Source organism: Zonotrichia albicollis, chromosome 30 (genome assembly GCF_047830755.1).
Source record: "Zonotrichia albicollis isolate bZonAlb1 chromosome 30, bZonAlb1.hap1, whole genome shotgun sequence".
NCBI lineage: Eukaryota > Metazoa > Chordata > Aves > Passeriformes > Passerellidae > Zonotrichia > Zonotrichia albicollis.
The window spans coordinates 5,755,394-5,777,275 of record NC_133848.1 but is presented as its reverse complement, the minus strand read 5'-3'; the positions used below and the strand labels follow the sequence as shown (position 1 = coordinate 5,777,275).

Genomic DNA, 21,882 nt, shown 5'->3' with positions numbered 1-21,882 from the left:
GCTGGGCTGTTTTTCCAAGGGCTACTCTGAGCTGGAAAAACGGAAAAACACCTTTGTCAGAGCCTGTTCTCACCCCAAAACCTCAACTTTGCCCTGCTGATACATGAAGACATTTTAGTGATAAATGAAGACACTCTGGTGATAAATTAAGACACTCCTGATTAATGAAGACACTTTGGAGGTGCTGAGCTGGCTCATCCCGGTGTTTACCTGCACATGGAACAGGACATTAAACAACACCTTCATAACAGGACCTCATAAACCCCTCACAAACGCTCATTAATGTCTGACACGAGCCAAGCCGGCCTGGCTCAGCAACGCCAGCACAGAGCCAATTTCAGGGCCGCGTCCCGGCGCATCAAAGGCTGCTAATTACCCTAATGACATCACAGGATCATTCCCCAGGGCCCAGCGCAAGGCATGGGGACAGAGCCAAGCTCTGGGTGCAAAGCTGAACTGTTGGGATGGTTCCAGAACTGTTTGAATGACCCCAGAGCCACTGGGATGATCCCAGAGCTGTTGGGATGATCCCAAAGCTGTTAGAATGACCCCAGAGCTATTGGAATGACCCCAGAGCTGTTGGGATGGTCCCAAAGCTGTTGGGATGATCCCAGAGCTGTTAGAATGACCCCAGAGCTATTGGAATGACTCCAGAGCTGTTGAGATGGTCCCAAAGCTGTTGGGATGGTTCCAGAGCTGTTGGAAAGACCCCAGACTCGTTGGGATGGTCCCAAAGCTGTTGGGATGGTCCCAGAGTTGTTGAGATGGTCCCAGAGCCATTGGGATGGTCCCTGAACCATTGGGATGGTCCCCTGAACCATTGGGATGACCTCTGAGCTGTTGGAATGACCCCAGAGCTGTAGGAATGACTCCAGAGTCATTGGGATGGTCCCAGAGCCTTTGGGATGACCCCAATCAATTCCCGCTCCCCCAGCGCTGCTTCCCCATGGTCACTCCCGCAAAAGGGGCTTTAGGAGGGGGGGTTTGGATTTCTTCAGGTACCTAATGAGGTCAGCCAGATAAAAGGCATCTTTTCCTTCTCCCAGTTAAGCTTTCCAATGGGAAGAACCTGCAGGGTGTGAGGCATTTTTCACGGGATTTGGGGATAACAATGCCTTAACAAGCCCAAGTGAGTAAAATAATTACAGCCAGTGGAAAAGTTGCATGTGAACAAATTCCCTGCTGTGGTTTATTAGGATTGTGCACTCTGTGGCTCAGGTTTTCCATGAAGCCTGAAGGACTATAAAAACTCCATATAAAAACCCCCATTTCCAAGCTTTACACCCAGTCCTTACTCTCCACTGTGAGCTCGGTAAGTTGTTTCCCTATTTCTACTCCTCAGAAAATACAATTCTGCTGGGATTTGGAGCTGGAATCTGGAATATCCTGGCACTGAGAATGAAGAGGGTTGTTGCAGATAAAGGTTCTTTTTTTGGGGTTGTTGCTGGCATTTTTTAAGGCAGAGACAGGAAAATGGTTTTAAAGTTGAGCCTGAGATTTACAGAACCTCACCCGATTTGGGATGTGAGCTTTCTTCACCTTCTTATTTATTTATTTATTTAGTTATTAAATCAAAATTTTTTATTTGCTTTGTTAAAATTGAGTTCTAGATTTCTCCTTAATTAAAGGCCACTCGTTTCAGTAGTTCCGGTGATAATTATCCAGGTTTGGATTAGTCTTTGCCAGGCTGGAAATGCTGAGCCTGTGGAGACCCCAGAGCCCCTCCAGGATCTCCAGGGGCTCCATGGAAGTTGGAGAGGGACTTTTCCTCAGGAACTGCAGGAACAGGACACAGGGAATAGGGTCAGAGGGACAGAGGGGGGATTTGGGCAGGATTTTGGGAAGGAATTGTTCCCTGTGAGGGTCCCAGGTAATTCCATGGATTTCCCACCCCTGAAAGTGTCCAGGGCCAGGTTGGACAGGGCTTGGAGCAACCTGGGATGAGAGGAGGGGTCTGGGACATCCCAGGACGTCCAAGGGCAATTCCTTCCTTTGCTTTTCCTTCTGCTGACAGAAAGAAATTCCAGTGTCAGGTGAGGCACCTGGAAAGGAAATAAATGAGTGTCCTTATCCTAAGGAACTGAGAACCTCAGCACAAATCCCAGATCCCAAAATCTGCCTTTTCCAAGGGATTACAGCTCAACAGCTGGAGCTGCGGGGGAGTTTTTAAGGGAAAAGCAAGGTGGGTGGAGAGCTGAGGGCTGAGCTCAGCAGGGAATTCCTTCAGCTCCCTCCTGTGTTTTCCAGGATCCCCGGAGCCATGTCCTACTACAACTACCAGTACAAGCAGCAGTGCTTCATCCCCGGTGGGGTGCAGAGCTCCACGCTCACCTTCCCCCAGCAGTGCCCCAGCTCCGAGCTGGTGCTGCCCTGCTCACCCTGCTCACCCTGCTCACCCTGCACCCCCGTGGCGCCCAAGCTCTGCACCGTGAGGAAAACCCTGCCCAGCCCCTGCCGGCCCAGCTGCGTGGAGATGCGCGTGGTGGAAGGGCACTCCTCCTCTTCCTCCTCCTCGTGCAGCAGCTCTCGGTGCCTGGATTCCTGCTCCGCGCCCATCCCGCAGCTCCTGGGTGTGCCCCGCTGCGGGCAGGGCGTGCTCAGGTGCCCCCAGGTGTGTGCCCCGAGCCCCGTGTGCCAGGAGCGCTCCGGGCCCTACTCCTACCAGTGGTCCAACAGTTACCAGTACAACTGTGGGCAGTAAAACCTCGCTGGGCACCCAGGGCATGGCCAGGGCGTGAAGAGCAGGAGGACATCCAGCACCAAGGGGCAACTCCTGGGAACACCACGCTTCTCCTGCTGAAACCACTCCTGAGCACCTTTGAGAACCTTCTGGAACCATTGGGAACCTTCGGGAACCTTCTGGCTCTTTTGTGAACCTTCTGGAAACAATGGGATCCTTCTGGAACCTTTAGGAACCTTCTGGCACCATTAGGAACCTTCTGGAACCTTTGAGAACCTCCCAGCTCTTTTAGGAAACTTCTGGCATCATTAGGAACCTTCTGGAACCACTGGGAACCTTCTGGAACCTTTGGGAACCTTCTGGTTCTTTTAGGAACCTTCTGGTTCTTTAAGGAACTTTCTGGAACCTTTAGGAACCTTCTGACACCTATGGGACCCAGCCCTTGTTTCATCCTCTCCATGAATTCCCTGTGTTAGATTCTGGGGTCTCGCAGCTCCTTTTCTTCTCCTCTTTCCTCCACTCTCTCTGTGGCACAAGGAGATTCCGGTGGCCGTGTGAAGGAGATGTGGGTTCGGCCACCCACATGGATGACACGGCCTCCAGGTGGCCCCAGTGCCACCAAACAGCTCCCCCTGCCAATGCTGCTGGAAATAAACTTTTATTTTTCTGCTTACGACTTTGTTCCGGAGGGAAATTTGTAAAGAAATCTGGGAAGGTGGTGGGGTCACATTGCTGGAGGTGTTCAAGGTGGGGATGGGGCTCAGGTCGTAGTTGAAGGTCTGGGAGGGCTTTTCCAGCCTCAGGGATTTGGGGGTTTTAATTCTATATGAAACAAAGAGGGAAAAAACCCAAACAAACAAAAAAAACAAATAAAACAACACAAAACAAAAACCAAACCAAACCAAACAACCAAAACAAACAAACAAAAATCCAGAAAAATATTAAAATTGTGAAAACCAGAACTTGACTTTCAAGTCAAGGGAGTCTCTTGGGTCAAGCAATTCACCCTCGAAGCGTTTACTTCTTAAATATAATAATAAAAACTCCTCAGATACAATAAATACATGAAATACCCACCTGAGATGTATCAGCTGCAAGCCAGAGAATTTGCTCCATGGTTTGCATTATTTCATTCTCTGGCACATCCCCAACACCCCAAATAAAACCCCTGCTGCGTGGAATTTTTTGTTTATAATTTGAGTTTTTAGTCCATCTCTTTTCACGTGACTCGGAGCTGAAAATCCGCATTTTACATCAGCCATGGGGTGGGACGAGATCTTCTCGGTGGTGTTTCCATGGATGGTCTCGGAGCACCCTCCTGTGGCTGTGCGAGCGCAGAGCCTCTGGAATGTTCCTTCCTGACTCATCCCCCTCATTCCCGGGGTGGCCGGAGGCACTCGGAACGAATAATTAATTATAATATATTATATTAGTTATATTAGTTACTATTATATTCTGTTCTTTTCTATCATATTATATTAGATTGTATATAAAAATATATATACTCTATTATATTAATATATAAACATTATTAAAATATATAAAATATAAAAATATTATAAATATAGACTCTATTCTATTAATATATATTAATATATTGTATTATATTATATACATTATATATAAAGTATACTATATACTATATACTGCATTGTATGTACTATAATATATAATATGTTATATGTTATATGCTATATGTTAATTACTGGGGGCACCATTAATTAACTGCTGCATAATGAGCTCTGCTGATTCCAGCCCAGACTCCATCCTGGGAGGAGCCAGACAGACAGAGGGACAGACAGAGGGACAGAGTTACTTCACCCAAAAAACATTAACCCACTCCACAAACAAAAAAACCAAAAAGCCCCACAAACAACATATATTACTGGGGACTCTCTGAGGGATTTGGGGAGCTCAGGCTGGTGCTGGGTGGGGAAGGTGGAGCACGGCGGGTGTGGAAATCCCAAATTGCTGCCCTGGTGATGCCGCTGTGATAAAGGGATGGAACTGGGCCCATCCTGTGTGCAGAGCTGGAAAAGCAGGTCCGGGCTCCCCGGAACTCCTCTGGCGTGGTTCGTGCCCTGGAAGGGAGAACAGATGTCGGATTAAACCCTTTTGTGACCCAGACATGGGGCAATTGAGAGACTTTTAAAAATTTTATTTTGTTTTCAGTCTCATGTGAAGGGTGAGACAATGCAGATGTTATAATTCACGCCATCACAATAAGAAGCTGACCATTTCTTAATTAAACATAATACATATAACATAAATATTACGTTTATATATACATTATATCTATCATATATTAGTATATATATTGTATTATATATAAATTTATATCGTATATATATTATATATATAAAAAATATATAATATATAGTATATAATATATATTATTTACTATATATAATGTATAATATATAATGTATAATATATAATGTATAATAGATAATGGATATAATATATTTTAATATAATGTAATGTAATGTAATGTAATGTAATGTAATGTAATGTAATGTAATGTAATATAATATAATATAATATAATATAATATAATATAATATAATATAATATATTATCGGTACAATATAATACAATATAATACAGTATAATATATAATGGGATTTGCTGTTTTTCTGGGATGTTCCTCCCTGTCCATCCCAACTTCCCCGAGCTCTCTCTGGGTGGTGCTGATGGGATGAGCAGCGAGCAGGGCTGGGCCTCACCCGGCTGTGCTGCACCTGCAGTTCCACCAGGAGGATCTGGGGGAACCCTGGCTCTTAAATGTGAGTCTTAAGGATGGTGGAATCATGGAATGGTTTGGCTTGGAAGGGGCTGGAAGCTCATCCCATCCCACCCCTGCCATGGGCACAGACAATTCCCAACATCCCAGGCTGCTCCAAGCACCTCCAGGGATCCAGGAGCCTCCAGAACTTCTCTGCTCCACCTGTGCCAGGGCCTACCCTCCCTCACAACAAGGATTCCTTCCCAAAATCCTATCTGAACCTTCTCTCTGTCCATCTGAACCATTCCTCCTTGTCCTGTCACTCCAGGCCCTTAGAAAGAGGATAAGAAGACTTCCAGATGCCTCTACACTGCACAAAACATGGTATTTCAGATGTGTCCCACAAAACAGGTCCTGGTTTTCCTGTCCTTTACTGAAATCCTCACGGAAGTAACCAAAAATCAACTGTTGGTGAGGGGGAAAGGCTCCAGCATCCCCAAAAATCACAGAGAGGTTTCTCCCCACTCTGAGAAAATTGGGGTTGGTTTTGGTGGCCCAGGAGCTGATGGCACTGAGAGGCTCCCCTGTGTCGGTGACATTCCTTCCTCCAACTGTCCCCAGAGCAGCTAATCCTGATTTAGGCCAAAAACCTCAGGAAGCCTTTGGGGAGTTCCCAGGCAAAATAAATTAACAGTCGGATATGACTCCCGAGGATAATGAATGGAGCAATTAAGACTTTCCATTCGATGACTGTAATTTTCTGAATAACAACGGGAGGAAGATGCCTCAGTGTCACAGGGGAAAAAACTGGGCAGATGACCCAGTAAAGAGCTGGGTGGATCCTCAAAAATAGGAAGCAATGCAGCTGAACTGGCCAGGGCAAGAGCAGCTCCCTCTTCCCCAGGAGTTTGTCCTGCCCTTGTCCCCACGGATCCCTGGTGGACGCTGGAATGGGGTTGGCAGTGACGTTGGTGTCTGGGTGACAATGACAGGCTTGGCCAACGAGCCCTCCTGGCATCCCAGAAATGCTTCGGCTCCTTGGTGGAGAGGAGAGAGAAAATGAAAAAATGCCCAGGAGGGGTTCTGGAAAAGTCCTTGGGGTGAGGATAAAAGGTTTGGAGCAAATAAAGATCAAATAAAAATTCGCTAATGATGTTTAGAGCTGCAGGGAGTGACCCAAAACAAAACCACGAGGATTTATTTCCCTCCCTTCATGGTGGATCCTCTTCCCTCTGGGGATGTCTTGAAATGTCAAAATTACAGAGCCTCAGAATGGTTTGGGTTGGAAAGAATCCCAAAAAATCACCTCATCCCACCCAAGGACGGCTTTTCCTAGCCCAGGATACTGAGAGACAGCAGAATTCCCACTGGGAGGGGATCCTGCTGCACAAATAAAATCCCAGGCAACTCTGGCTCTCCTCACCCTGCCCTAACCCAGGAAAAATTAAAACTAAAACCTGAAAAACTGCAAAAAAAAGCACCATTAAAACCAAAAATATTCCTTCCCTGCTGTGCCGGGGGTTGGGCAGTGGCAGATGATTCCCAGGACATCCTGTCAGGTGTCCTGTCCCTAAAGCCACGGAGGTGTCCCCGAGCTGATGGATTTGTCACCTCCAGGTGATGCCCTGGCCAGCCAGGTGTGCCCTTATCAGCACAGGAAGTTTGGTCTGAGCTGATGGATTTGTCACCCCATGGGACTCCAGGGTGGATGTGGGACCCTCCCATGGTTCACTTGCCCTCTGGAAGCAGAAAGAAATGTTATTTTCCTGTGGGAGAGGTTTTGCAGAGACTCCTGTGAGCCAGAGAGAAGTTTGAGAAGAGGATCCATGTTCACTCCTAAAAGGATTTTCTACCTTGACACAGAAGCCAAGAAAAAAAGGAGAAAAAAGAGAAACCTGTAACTGTCTATTCCAATAAACTCTTTGTTTGTCTCTTGTGGCCAATAAGTCTAAATTTATGAGTTTTGTAAGAATGTATAAAAAGCATTCATGCTTTTTAAAATAGAATAAATAGAAATAATAGCATAAATAGAAACAATAGAATAAATAGAAACAATAGAATAAATAGAATAAAAACAGTTTGAAGCCTTCTGAAAACGGAGAGTGTTGTTTTGTGCCGTCTCCACCTCAACTGAGACATTTGGGGTTGGGTGACACCCCTGGGGCTCTCTCTGGTCACCACCACGGTGGGAAGTCCAACTCCAGGGATGATGTGATGGCATCTGGGATGACACAACCCAAACGGGCCCAAGGTTGGTGTGTGCAGGAAGGAAGTGGCCCCAATTTTGCTGCCATTACCAAACCCTGCCGTGATGAGGCCGTGGGTTTGATAAGGGATCTGCACCTCTGAGGGGGCGGGGCGGAGCTCTTGCTCAATTTTGGCTTCTCCTTTTTTGTTTCATCTGCCGCCAGTGTCTGCCTCGCTCAGGCTCAGCTCCAGGTCCTGGCTTGCCAGAAAGTCACAGGTTTCATTTATTTTCGAAATGTTCTTCCACTTCTTGGGAAATTTCAGTTATTTAAAAATGATCGTTTCTGTTTGACCACGTTGGGACACCTCCCACCGAACCAAGCCCCCCTCAAGCTTGGCCTGGAACACTTCCAGGGATGGGAAATCCATGGAATAACCTGGGCCAGGACCTTCCTGCCCTCACAGGAAACAATTCCTTCCCAATACCCACCTTAAATTTCCCCCTTTTCAGTATGAACTCATTCCCTGAAGTTCCTTAGAAAATTATATATATAAAATATATATATATATAATTTATATATATAAAGTCCCTCTCTAGTTTCTCTGGAGCCCCTACAGACCCTGGAAAAATCTCTGAGATCTCCACAGGCTGAGAATTCCCAACATTCCCACCCTGGATCCATGAGTAACAGGCTCCAATCCCCTTCATCAACCTCCTGATCCTCCAAGTTTTGGAGGAATTTGCCAGAAATTCATCGGAGCACTCAGAAACATTTTGACCCCCAGGCCATTCCTGTGTGGGATTTAAAGCCAGGCAAGGTTTTGTCAAGCTGAGCTTTGCTTTGGGCCATGCCCAGGGCAGGCCCAGCTCATCCCATTTCCCAGCTCCCAAATTCCCAGTGAAGCTCCAAGGATTTCCCAACCTTGAAGAATGAGGAACCGGCGTGGGGGAAAAGAAGAAAATGGAAGCCAGGGTGTGGCCGAGGCTTAAATGGTGGTGGCAAAGTGCAGGGACCAAATAAAAGTGAAATTAGGGAAGCGAGGCACAGCTGGACAATCGACTGTTCCACTGCCAAAACCACTGGCAATTAATTATTGGGGAAAGTTGTCCTGGTTGGGGTACACAAACCTCAGCTAGTTGTGTCGAAATTCCTTGGCAGGGAGATGCAAATCACAGCAGGTGTTGAAATCAGGGGAATTGCTCCCAGAAATGAGGAGAAATGCACCCAGAAATCAGGAAAATGGCTCCCAGAAATCTGGAGAATGGCTCTCAGAAATCAGGCAAATTGCTTTCAGAAAGCAGGAAAATTACTTTCAGAAATTAAGAAAATGGCTCCCAGAAATCAGGAGAAATGTACCCAGAAATCTCAAGAATTGCACCCAGAAATCAGGAAAATGGCTCCTAGAAATCAGGGAAATTGCTTTCAGAAATGAGAAATGCTCTCAGAAATCAGGAGAATTGCTTTCAGAAATTAGGAAAATTGCACCCAGAAATCTGGAGAAATATACCCAGAAATCAAGGTGTCCACCAAAATTGCTCCTAGAAATCAGGAAAATGGCCCCCAGAAATGAGGAAAATTGCTTTTAAAAATCAAGAGAAATGCACCAAGAAATCAGGAGAATGGCTCCCAGAAATCCAGATTCATTTTTGATGTGCTGGGCCCTGGCAGGTGCATCCTGAGTGCCCTGGATCCCGGCAGCAGAGATAAACAAGCTGCTCCAGATATGCAAAGGATGTGCTGCAACCACAGCCCTTCCTCTGATTCCAGACCTGCACAGGTCCCTTCACCTCTCCCTTCCCTGCCCCACTTTTAATTCAATTTTAATTCAAATAAAATTAATTTTTTTTAATTTTTGAAATATTCAATTAAATGTTTAATTCAATTAAAATTAAATTTTAATTCAAGTAAAGTTAAATTTCCCTCCAGTTTTGTGGGAAATAAAGCACCAAATTTCAGGAAAAGGGAGGTGAATTTTATATAATTTCATTTTTTTTGCTCTGTTTATTTATTGAACAGAGCAATTATTATTGTTTATTTATTTCATTTCTTTTTTTTAATTGAACTTTTTTTGTGGGTATTTTTAATCTACCCACTCTCCTGCTCATCCTCCAACAGCCAGGTGTGTGTGAGCATCTCTTGGGAGTGATATGGAGAAGAGACTTCCAAAAGTTTTCTGAATAAAAGATGTTAATTTTATATATATAAAAAATGTTAATTTTTTATATATAAAAAATATATTTTTATTTTTATATTTAGTTTTAGTTTCTATTTTTATTTTAAATATATTTTTATATATTATATATGTATATATAAAAGTTAATGTATAATTTATATATATATATGCTATATATATAAATGTTAATTTATATATACATAAATGCAATTCTCCATATATAAATGTTAATATGTTAAATTTTAAAATATATATATATATTGTTGGGGGCTTCTTATAAAAAAAATTCCATGAAATCCCATTCAGATGAGACCCTCCAACACAGCCCTGAGGAGCAGCCCCTTGTCCTGTTCTACCCATGGTGGTGTCACCTCCATCCAGGTCCTGTGGTGGCATTTGGTGAGGACAAGATAAAACTGAGACAAGGTTGAGCAGCCTCCAGGGCAGGATTTGGGCAGGATTTGGGCAGGAAGGTGGCACCTGGGTGACACAGCCTGCGGCTCTGGAGCCAAGATCATCTCTGAAATAATAAATCAACTTCCCATTGCCTCAATCAGCTCCGTCTGAGAGAAAGATCCTCCCAACTCTGGCACTTTGGAGCTCGCCTGGAGCTGGAGAGTTTTGCTCTCTGGAACAATTCCAGCTTGGCAGAAGAAAGGCAGGAAAAGTTGGAGCAAACTCTACCCAGAGTGGATTCCCTGGCAGTTCAGGGGTGAGGGCCTCACCACCCTCACAGGGAACCATTTCTTCCCCATATCCACCCAAAATTTCCCCTCTTTCAGTTTTAACCCATTCCCCATTCTCCAGTTGCTCCAAATCCTTGTAAAAATCTCTCCCCCTATTCCTTGTAGCCCCTTCAGGGAACCCTACAATGAGGTCACCCCAAAACTTCTGTTCCTCAAGGCTGAACAGCCCCAATTCCCTCAGCTTTTCTCCAAATCTCCCCAAGAACCATTTCACTCTTTCTTTTTCTGCTTCTTTGGGTTTTTTTGGGCTTCTTCCCTCTATTTCCCAGTAGGACAAACCCTCCAAGGGTTGTAAATCACCCGGAGCCTCCCAGATTTGCATCACTCCCACCTCTGGCTCCGGAGGCATTTGTTGTGTTTTTGGGGAGCTGCAGGTCCTCGGACTCGCCGGAGCCCAACGTGTCCCTGGCAATCACGTGGGTGTCATCAGGAACATGTAATCCACAGCCTGGCTTGCATCACACCCTAATGACATGCCAGGGCAGCCTTTGGCAGCTCAGAAATATTTTCTAGAATGAGAAATAAATTCCTTTCATCCATAAAGACAAAATCTCCCCCTCCCAAATTTCCTCACTGGAATGGTGCACTTTTCTAGAGAGGGGCGTAAAATCAAAAATCACTTGTTTACACTGAAAACGTTTCTGGTTTTTGGTGTTTCCTCACTCTGCTCAGAGTAGGTGGAGCCATCCAATAATTTTAACAGAAGAGGTGGTGGAAGGAAGGGCGATAGCAATCTCTGCAGTGACTGAGCCCGAGATTATGCGAAGTAAGTGGGCAGCCGGGGCTGGGCTTGGCCGTAAATAAATCAATCATTGCTTCTTTCCAAGAGGAGGACCAGATCCTATATAAAAGTTCTCCCACACCACGTTCCCTCAGTCCCGTTGACTCCTTTCCACTGGTTCGTGCCGTGGGACACGGTAAGAGATGGAAATTAATTTGGCTGATTAGGCTTGGAATGCTGAAGTGGAAATGTGGGGTTAAATGTGGATTTTGGGTCTCACAATTCAAAAATTTCTCTTTATTTGCAGTTATTTTTTTGTTTTTTTTCCTACCAGTTCAGGGATCAAGAAAGGAGATAGCTGGGACGTGGAAAATCTGGGGTTTGGAGCCCCTTGGATTTCTCTGGGCCCAGCACCACACACACACAACTCCAGAATATTCTTGGAAAACAAACCTTGAGGGAAAGGGCAGGAACTCTGCAAAGAGTGGAAAACGGAGGAACAGAAACACAAAATGGGGCTCTCTCCTCATTTTCTAGCCTTTTATCTGAGTGGGGAAGGGATTTCTTTTAAGCACTTCATTTCTTGAGGAGCACTTCCTGAGGAGCATTTCTTGAGGAGCATTTCTTGAGGAGCACTTCATTTCTCGGAGGTTTGAGCACCAGATCCTGCTGATCTTTTCCTTTCAGAGCCATCCCTTCCCTTCACAGGAACATCAATTCCTGCTGCCAGCAGAGAGGACATGGCTGGGGTGGGGATTAAGTGTTAAAGAAGAGCTCAAACTTCAGAGCATCCCTCGGGGACAGGCACACATCAAACCTTGCAAGTGCTGCCCTGGAGCTGCTGAAGTTTCAGGCTTTTTTTTTCCCCTCCTTTCTTTTGCATCTCTGACAACTTTTTCACAGGCTGCTCCTCTTCCTTCTCCTTCTGGAGGAGAAATGAAACACTGAGCTCCTTTGAAAGCAAGATTGAAGAATTTCAAAGTACAACAGAGTTATTGTTATGTAAATGACGAGCCGGGTTCTTTCCTGAGGCCAGGGAATATTAATCCCCATCCCTGAGCACTGCAGACCTTTCACAATCCCCAAACCACATTTGGATGAGGGTAATTCTGGGGTGCCACGGCCTCATGTGCCTCTTGCAGTGACACACCTGCTGCAAGAGGGAATTAAGGTGTGATCATTGTCCTAGATAAAAAAAGAACAGTTATATCTGGATAAGGAGGTTCTGTAGATGGAATAAGTTTTTACTTCACAGGTTTTCAGTTTATTCATTAATTCCTCCAGCTGACAATTTTTGCATCAGTCAGGGGCAGCAGAAGGAGCAAAAAGGGAAGAGAAGACCATTCCCTCTTGGAAGGGGATGCGGTGGCCCAGGAGCACAACCTTCCCTCCCTCTGGAAGTGCTCAGGCCTGGATTTTTTGTCTCTCCTGCAGGACTCCCATCACACAGACCATGGGATCCCACCAGCAGAAGGGTGATGGCCAGGGGATGTCCCAGCAGTCCGGAGGGTGCCACGGCGGTGGCGGCTGTGGCTGCTGCTGCCACCACGGAGGAGGTGGAGGAGGAGGAGGAGGAGGAGGATGCTGCCACGGTGGAGGAGGATACCAGAGCCAGGGATCGTCCTGCCACGGAGGAGGAGGAGGCTGCTGCGGCGGTGGCGGTGGCAGCGGTGGCGGTGGTGGGATCATTTATCAGACTCACATGGCATCAACCTCCTGTGGAGGTGGAGGAGGAGGAGGTGGAGGAGGAGGAGGAGGAGGCGGCCAGCAAAGCCAAGGATCCATCTGCATTATTGGAGGAGGAGGAGGAGGAGGTGGTGGTGGTGGGCAACAAAGCCAAGGTCCCATCATTATTGGAGGGGGTGGAGGTGGTGGAGGAAGTTCTGACCACCAGAGCCATGTACCCATCTGCATTGGAGGGGGAGGAGGAGGTGGAGGTGGTGGTGGCCAGCAAAGCCAAGGTCCCATCTGCATAGGTGGAGGAGGCGGCGGTGGTGGTGGAGGTGGTGGCCAGCAAAGTCAAGGTCCCATCTGCATAGATGGAGGAGGTGGTGGTGGTGGTCAACAAAGCCAAGGTCCCATCATTATTAGTGGAGGAGGTGGTGGTGGAGGAGGCTCAGGGCAACAAAGCCAAGGTCCCATCTGCATAGATGGGGGTGGCAAGGGAGGAGGAGGAGGAGGTGGTGGTGGTGGTGGCCAAGGTCCCATCATCATTAGTGGAGGAGGAGGTGGTGGTGGCAAGGGAGGAGGAGGAGGAGGTGGAGGTGGTGGTGGCAAGGGAGGAGGAGGAGGTGGTGGTGGTGGTGGCCAAGGCCCCATCATCATTAGTGGAGGAGGAGGTGGTGGCAAGGGAGGAGGAGGAGGTGGAGGAGGAGGTGGATGTGGTGGTGGTGGTGGTGGTGGCCAAGGCCCCATCATCATTAGTGGAGGAGGTGGTGGTGGCAAGGGAGGAGGTGGAGGAGGTGGAGGAGGAGGTGGATGTGGTGGTGGTGGTGGCCAAGGCCCCATCATCATTAGTGGAGGAGGTGGTGGTGGCAAGGGAGGAGGTGGAGGAGGTGGAGGAGGTTCAGGGCAGCAGGGCCAAGGTCCCATCTGCATTGGAGGTGGCAGTGGAGGAGGAGGAGGAGGTGGTGGTGGTCAACAAAGCCAAGGTCCCATCGTTATTAGTGGCGGTGGTGGTGGTGGTGGCCACCAAGGCCAAGGTCCCATCTGCGTCGGTGGGGGTGGCATGGGAGGAGGAGGAGGTGGAGGAGGCTCAGGCCACCAGGGCCAAGGTCCCATCATCATAAGTGGTGGTGGTGGAGGAGGAGGAGGAGGAGGTTCAGGTCACCAAGGTCAAGGTCCCATCTGCATTGGAGGTGGCATGGGAGGAGGAGGAGGTGGTGGCTCAGGCCACCAGGGCCAAGGTCCCATCATCATTAGTGGTGGAGGAGGAGGAGGAGGTGGCTCAGGGCAGCAAAGCCAAGGCCCCGTGTGCATTGGGGGAGGAGGAGGAGGAGGTGGAGGAGGCTCAGGCCACCAGGGCCAAGGTCCCGTCGTCATCATTGGTGGCGGTGGTGGAGGAGGAGGTGGCTCCTCCAGCTCTGGAGGAATGTCCATGCAGCAGCAGACCCAGCCCATCTGCTGGCCACCGCAGACCAAGCACAAGTAGTGGCTGCCAGAAGGACTCTGCCACCAAGGAAGCCCAAGATATGAAGATGCCTGACATTTCCTCATCTATTGAATTTAAGATTATTTGTGTTGTTCTCTTCTCCCTTCCCCTGGGAATGTTCTGAGCGGAACCTCTGGTGTTGTGTATCTGTAATTCCAGCCAGGGTTGTTCCGTGTCCCTGTTCCTGCCCCAGTTTTCAAGTGCATGCACCAGAAAATAAAAAATGCAATGCTAGAAAGTTCCATGTGTGAGTGGTTGAATTTTCTGGCCCCGGTTGCTTTATTTCCATCCCTGGTTGGAAATAAACTTCATTTATCATCCCTTTATTTCCATCCCTGGTTTGATTCCAGTGCTGTTTCAATAAAGCTCCAGAGCAAAACTGCACTGAAACCCCAGTGGTAGAAGAGATTTTGGATTCACTAAACATTCTCAAGTCATTTTTAAATTAATCTTGATGATGATGATGATGATCCTGACTTTTGCCTGTCAGAGAAAGTACCACAGAATTTATCACTGGGGTTTCTCTATCTCACCAAAATCCTGGTGATGCCCAAGAAAGTTCTGAGTGGGTTCAGAGAGAGAAGATGACAAAATTCAGCTGTGAAGGATTTCAAGGTGTAAGTATGGGGTGAGAGGAGTTCAGGCCCTTCCTGAGGTGGTGCAGAAGCTCCTGGTGCTCTCACAACTGGAAGAGAAATGAAGTTCTCCAACGCTTTTCCAGCTTTGAACCCCCAGTGGAATCAGGGACTCCAGCAAGGCCCTTCCAAAAGCTGGGATGCTCAGGCTGGAACATTCTGGGATTTCCTCATTCCCACAGGACCAGAACAGCTCCGGGCGTGAGTCTCCAGAGGGAGTTTCCCTGTGGGGAGCAATCTCTTTGATGTGGTCTACTCAGGTAATTAGCAGGGAAAGGGAATTAAACCTCGAAATTGTTCTAGGAGCGGCAGGTGATGGACACCTGGAATTGTCCCAGGAGAAACAGGAGTGACCCATGGCCTTAACGGCTTCTCCTGTCCCTCCACCCTCTGCCCTCGCCCCCCGTGGGGACCTCAGTGAGGCAAACACCTCAAATCACATCCAGATGAGCCCCTCCAGCCACTGGAATAGCTGAGTTTCCTGGGATTTTCTTGTGGGAAGTCATTGGGGGTGATAAAATCCCAGTGGCTTGGAACTGCACACTGACATTGCTGGCACAGAGCAAAGCCAGAGTTTGGGGTCCCACTTCAGGCGGGTGGAAACGGTGCTGTCAGAAATTTCTGCACCCAGAAATGGCTCAGGATCAAGAAAACCAGGATCCAAATGACAGAAATTCTCAGGGTGACAGCAGGAGGCACAGCACAGCCTCAAATCTTGTTCCTTCTTCAGAAATGACAGAGTTATGCCCAAAATGAGCAGAAATTCATCCTTTTGGTCCATATCCATGGAGATGCTGCTGTACAGGGGGGATGATGGATCTGGTACCCCTCCATCTCCATCACTTGAGGTGGTGGGGCCTGCCTGACCTCTGTTCTCTCCTGAGGGGGAGATCCAAACAAAAATCCCCATCAACCTTTCTCTGCTGTGGTGGGAAATCTCCCACAGCCACGAGGGATTCCTGTGGTGCCCCAGAAATTTCAGTCCCACCCCTGTTCCCCTGGGAATCTCCACTGTGGAATCACAGAATATCCTGAGGCGAAAAGGACCCCCAAAGATCATCAGAATTCAATTCCCAGCCTTGTACAGACACCCCATACACCCCCCCTGTTCCTCCAGTGTGTAACACCCAATAAAATGAAGCTCCCCAGCCCCTTCTGGTGTCAGTCACCAGCGGCATCTCCCGGCTGGAGTGCAGGGTGGCAACCTCCAGAATCCTTCTGGAGCCCCAGAAGGAATTCAACCATGGGAATTCAACCACAGGAGCCGAGCTCACGTGTGGGACCTGCCGTGGATGCAGGGCAGCCGAGGAAGTGATGCACGGGAGAGGCATCGTCCGCATCCCAGTGAGTCAGGACAAGTGGGATGGAGGAGGAGAGTCTGTTTGGTAAATAAACCTATCACCATTCCTTTGGATGCCTCACTTCCCACTCAGGAAAAGCAGTATAAAAGTTGGTGGATCTCGGGGTGCTTCATTCGCTCAGCTTTTCCCTGAGGTGTCCGTGGTCAGAGCTGAGAAGGGTAAGTCCATGCCTGTCCAATGGAGGGATCCTTCTCTTCCTTTCCTGCTTCCAAAATGCAAAAGTTTTGGTGAAAAACATCTGGAAGAGCAGGGAAGTTGCTGGGGTGAATTTAAATCTCTTGTGAATGCCTTGGTCCCACCAGACCAAACAGAAGCAGGATCAGCCCGTGCTGCTGGAGATTGTCTCTCATCAGCATTGAGATGGAGGTGGAATGGCTTCGGAATAAGGAGATGGGACAACTTTAGGATAAAAATCTTTAAAATATGATCCTGGCCACTACAAAGTGGTGTTGGGCTGGAGTGGGGTCACAAGCCTCGTGAGAACTGGTGGCTGCCCTGGAGTAAAAAGCTTTTCCTTGCAGGGTCACTGCTCCAAGATGTGCTCCAGACAAAGCGGGTGCCACGGCTGTGGCTGCTGCTGCTGCTGCCGGGGCAGCCAACAGTCCCAGGGCTCCTCCGGCGGGGGAGGAGGCGGATCCTGCTGCGGTGGAGGATCCTCCGGAGGATCAGCCCAGAAGATCATTATCAGCTCTGGCGGCGGAGGAGGAGGAGGAGGAGGCTCCTCTGGATGCTGCGGAGGGGGATCCGGTGGCGGTTCTTCAAAGAGCATGATGGGAGGAGGAGGAGGAGGAGGAGGATGCTGTGGTGGAGGCTCCAGTGGTGGCTCCTCAAAGAGCATGATGGGAGGAGGAGGAGGAGGAGGATGCTGTGGCGGAGGCTCCAGTGGTGGCTCCTCAAAGAGCATGATGGGAGGAGGAGGCGGAGGATGCTGCGGTGGTGGATCTAGTGGTGGGTCTTCTGGGATGAAGATCATAATGGGAGGTGGAGGCGGTGGAGGTGGTGGATGCTGTGGTGGTGGATCTGGTGGTGGCTCCTCAAAGAGCATGATGGGCGGTGGAGGCGGTGGAGGTGGTGGATGCTGTGGTGGAGGATCTGGTGGCGGCTCCTCAAAGAGCATGATGGGTGGTGGAGGTGGTGGAGGTGGTGGATGCTGTGGTGGTGGATCTGGTGGCGGCTCCTCAAAGAGCATGATGGGCGGTGGAGGCGGTGGAGGTGGTGGATGCTGTGGTGGTGGATCTGGTGGTGGCTCCTCAAAGAGCATGATGGGCGGTGGAGGCGGTGGGTGCTGTGGTGGAGGATCTGGTGGTGGTTCTTCTGGGATGAAGGTCATCATGGGAGGTGGAGGTGGTGGAGGTGGTGGATGCTGCGGTGGCGGATCTGGTGGTGGCTCCTCAAAGAGCATGATGGGAGGTGGAGGCGGTGGAGGTGGTGGGTGCTGTGGTGGAGGATCCGGTGGTGGCAGTGGGGGATCAGCCCAGAAGATCATCATCAACTCTGGTGGTGGAGGAGGAGGAGGCGGCTCCTCTGGGTGCTGCGGAGGAGGATCCGGTGGTGGCTCTTCAGGAGGGAAGATCATCATGGGAGGGGGAGGCGGTGGTGGATCCTCTGGATGCTGCGGTGGCGGATCCGGTGGTGGCTCCTCGGGCCAGACCATCATCATCAGCTCTGGAGGTGGCGGCGGAAGCTCCTCGCAGCAGAAATGTCCCGTTGTCATCCCCAGCGTGGTGTCCCACCAGACCAAGCAGAGCTCCAGCTGGCCCTGCCAGCAGAAGTAAGAGCCCTGGGCAGCTCCAGTTCCCATCAGGAACGACCAAGTCTTTGCCCTCCAAGTTTTTCCCCAGCACGTCCCTGTCCCTTGTGTTCCCTTGGTGCTGCATCCCTGTGCTGTGAACTCCCAGGTGGCTCCTCTGTGCCATGAATGTGATGGGAAATAAAGATTTCTGTGCACGGACAGAACTGGTTTGTGAGGCTCTATTCTCCTTTGTCAGTTTGCTTCCCAAAAAATGAGTAAAACATCCAAAACGTTCTGTTGGGAAATGCTCTCCAGCCTCCTGTGCTGGAGCAGGTGCTCATCAACACATCTTTCCTATATCCAACATAATTTTCCACTCTTTCATCCTGACCCCATTCCCTGTGTCCTGTCCCCACCATTCCTGAGGAAAAGTCCCTCTCCAGCTTCCCTGGAGCTCCTGCAGATCCTGCAGGGGCTCTGAGGTCTTCAGGCTGATTATTCCCAACCTCCTCTCCTCCAGTCTGAACATTCCCAACCTTCCCAGACTGGCTCCATAGGGGAGGGGCTCCTCTTATCAATTTCATGGCCTCCTCTGGACTTGCTCCAACAATTCCATGTCCTTCTTATGTTGGGGACACCAAAACTGGACAGAGCATTCCCAGTGGGATCTCACCAGAGCAGAAAAACCTCTCCCTCACCATCCTGCCCACTCTCCTTTGGATGCAGCCCACAGACAATTAGCTTTCCTCTCAAGGTGGGAAAATCTTCTCAAAAAGAACTCCCAAGTCCTCTTTGAAACTGGTGGGATTAGTCTTGAGTCCAGCACTCTGACTCCAAGCCCAAAGGGTTTTTGTTCATCTCACAAACACACCTGGTAGGGAGGAAACAAAATCAGGAATTAGTGGGATCACAACTAACAGATTCCTGCCTTTTGGAGAAAAATGGAGAGTTCTTCTCCAGGATCACGCCCCACATTGTCAGCATCACTGTGCCTGAGGGAATCTGGTGGGAAAAGGGATCCAGGGTAGGATCTGGCCAGGGATTTCTCCTCCTTCATATCAACCACCACCGAGGTGTTTGTGGTGAGGAGATGAAGAGGCACCATGACCGGCCAACCCTTCCTGAGGGCTCCAGAACAGCAGGGAAAAGGCTCCAGCAGAGATCACAAAACTGAGAACGTGGCCCTGAAGCATTTTACATCCCCATTTCCCTTCACCCAACACAGGCATCCAAACTTCTCCCTAACCTGGAGAGGTTGTGGCAGTGCCGACCCTGTGCTCCAACCACGCCTTTCCTACACCTTTGGACAACAAATCCATGGGGTACTCAAACTCTTGAGGGATCACGACTGGCAGATTCCTGCCTTTTGGAGAAAAATGGAGAGTTCTTCTCCAGGATCACGCCCCACATTGTCAGCATCACTGTGCATGAGGGAATCTGGTGGGAAAAGGGATCCAGGGTAGGATTTGGCCAGGGATTTGTCTTCTCTTGTATCAACCACCAACGAGGTGTTTGCGGTGAGGAGATGAAGAGGCACCATGACCTGCCAACCCTTCCTGAGGGCTCCAGAACAGCAGGGAAAAGGGCCCAGCAGAGATCACAAAACTGAGAACGTGGCCTTGAAGCATTTTACATCCCCATTTCCCTTCACCCAACACAGGCATCCAAACTTCTCCCTAACCTGGAGAGGTTGTGGCAATGCTGACCCTCGCCTCCAACCATGTTTTTTCTACACCTCTGGCAAACAAATCCATGTGCTGCAGGTCCAGTGCTTCCAGGCAGTCCCACCCTGGGCTCTCCACACTCTGTGATTGACAGGAACTCCTCTCATCACCCCTCCAAAAACCTCCACGGCCTTTCCACATCCCTGGGTCAGGACGAACTGCTCACGCTGGGTGTCCCTCTGTGCCAATGAGCTGCTAATCCTGAGTCTGGCTAATCCCAAATCCTAATCTGGGCAAGTCCCTGCAGGTTGGAAGGCACAGATGGGATCAAGGTGTTGAGATGCTCAGGAGTACAACACCCACACGCCAGAGCTGGGAGCCAGAACAGCGGTGACACCTCAGATCTGGAGATGAGAACAGAGATAAGGCCATGGGAGGGACTCCAAAGCCGAACGAAGGAAGCCCCTGCACGTGTGTCCCTGCTGCTGGTGGCCCTGTCCCTATCCCATGGATGTCATGTGTTCAAAGTCACGTTCATGGTGATGACAGCCGGGACCTGCTGCTGCTGTCACTCATCCCCACAGCCAGAACCTCTATTAATCCTTCCTCTACTCAATGTCCCGGGAGGGCGGATGCTGCTGTCAGGCTCCAAACACGCGTGACACAGAGCTGGTGCTGGGACAGCTGTGCTGACAAACTGTCATCCTCCAGCAGGGAACACATCCAGGTGACTCCCCTGCTCAGGTGTGGGTGGGGTGGCCACCAAAGACCCTCACAAATGGGTCCTGTTGAGGTAGAGGAGGTGTTTAATGTCCTGGAGTTCAAGGGTCAGGTCTTGATGGCCTTCAAGTGCAACTTTGGATTCCAAGGATGGAGGAGGTTGGAGCCTTGGAAGGATTCCAAGGTTTTCCCCACTCCAGCCTGGAGACTGAGACCCCTGGAAGCTGGAGCTGAGCACAGACCTCCGTGGAACTCCAACAGCCACTTCCACCTTGGGGTCACAAAAGACTGGAGGAAAATATCCCCTTTGTCACTGTCACGTCCTCTGACACAGATCTGGGCAGCTCCAGAGAAGGGAATTCTGTTGGGGTGGCACCTCTGGCCTTTACCAGCAGGATGAACATGCTCCTGCTCCCCGTCTTGCCAGTCTTTGAGGGAATTCTCCAAAATTCTCTGTGACTCTGCTCAAGCACATCCTTCATCCTAGTCCTTCTGTCACTATCTGGCTCCAACTCACTGCACTCGGCATCTGCCCAGTCCCCACTCTGTCCTGACCACCCAGAGAGCTCCATCCCAGCAGAAACACATCAGGGCCCCCCAAAACAGACCCCAAGATGCCGTTTGCCCCAAAAACTCGGAGCGAGGCTCCCGGAAGGGAATCATTAGGTGGAATTAGCGGCTGCGATATAGAATAGGGCCGATGCGCCTCCTTCGCATCTCCTCTGCTGCAGGTGAGTCAAGGAAGGAGGCAGCTGAGGCCAAGCTCTGTCAATAAATCTCTCAGCATTCCTTAGGGTGTCTCACTTCCCTCGGGAGCACGGTGCAGCTGGTATAAAAGCTCAGCCATCCCAGGGCTCCTCATTCAACCCACGCCGAGCATCACCACGTTCCCACCAGCACTGAAGGTAAGCCCGCGGATACGGAAACTTCTGGAACCTCTATACAGGGAGATCCCTCCACCAGTTTGTCTTTGGGTGTTCTTGGAAATGTGATGGCTCCAAAACCAACTGGAGGTGCCAACAGAGCTCCCTTCCTTAGACAGGGGCGTTGCAGGTGGAGCTCTGAAAGCTGAACTTTGAGCCGCTGAGTCAGTGTGAGACATCCAGAAGGATCCACACCATTTTTCAGGCATGTCAGAGCATGTGTGTGCAAACCTCAGGAAGTGTTCCCAATCTCCCTGCAAGCAGAGGGTTCCTGGAACTGTTGTGACCTGCAGAGATCTCCCTGGGATGTCAGGGCAGGTCTCAGGGTGGGAGCTTAAAGTAGGGCTGCAGAAGATGGGACAAGTCCTGGGAATTCTTCCTTCCTGAGCTGGGAAGGCTCAGCTGCGTGTCCAAGGTTCTCCTTTCTGACGGCTCCGTTCCTTGCAGGGTCACTGCTCCAAG

The 21,882-nt window shown here is 49.5% G+C and overlaps 2 protein-coding genes across 2 annotated transcripts; both read left to right on the top strand.

Annotated features, from left to right (window-relative positions):
• The first annotated feature begins 12,687 nt into the window (after nucleotides 1–12,687).
• On the top strand, nucleotides 12,688–14,385 carry LOC141725670 (uncharacterized). Its single transcript, XM_074529640.1, has 2 exons — nucleotides 12,688–13,057; nucleotides 13,094–14,385. Exons 1-2 carry the CDS (start codon nucleotides 12,688–12,690, stop codon nucleotides 14,383–14,385), a joined length of 1,662 nt encoding a protein of 553 aa, XP_074385741.1.
• Nucleotides 14,386–16,917: 2,532 nt separating this feature from the next.
• Nucleotides 16,918–18,156, top strand: LOC141725645 (uncharacterized). Its single transcript, XM_074529622.1, has 3 exons — nucleotides 16,918–17,266; nucleotides 17,300–17,482; nucleotides 17,735–18,156. Exons 1-3 carry the CDS (start codon nucleotides 16,918–16,920, stop codon nucleotides 18,154–18,156), a joined length of 954 nt encoding a protein of 317 aa, XP_074385723.1.
• Nucleotides 18,157–21,882: the final 3,726 nt, after the last annotated feature.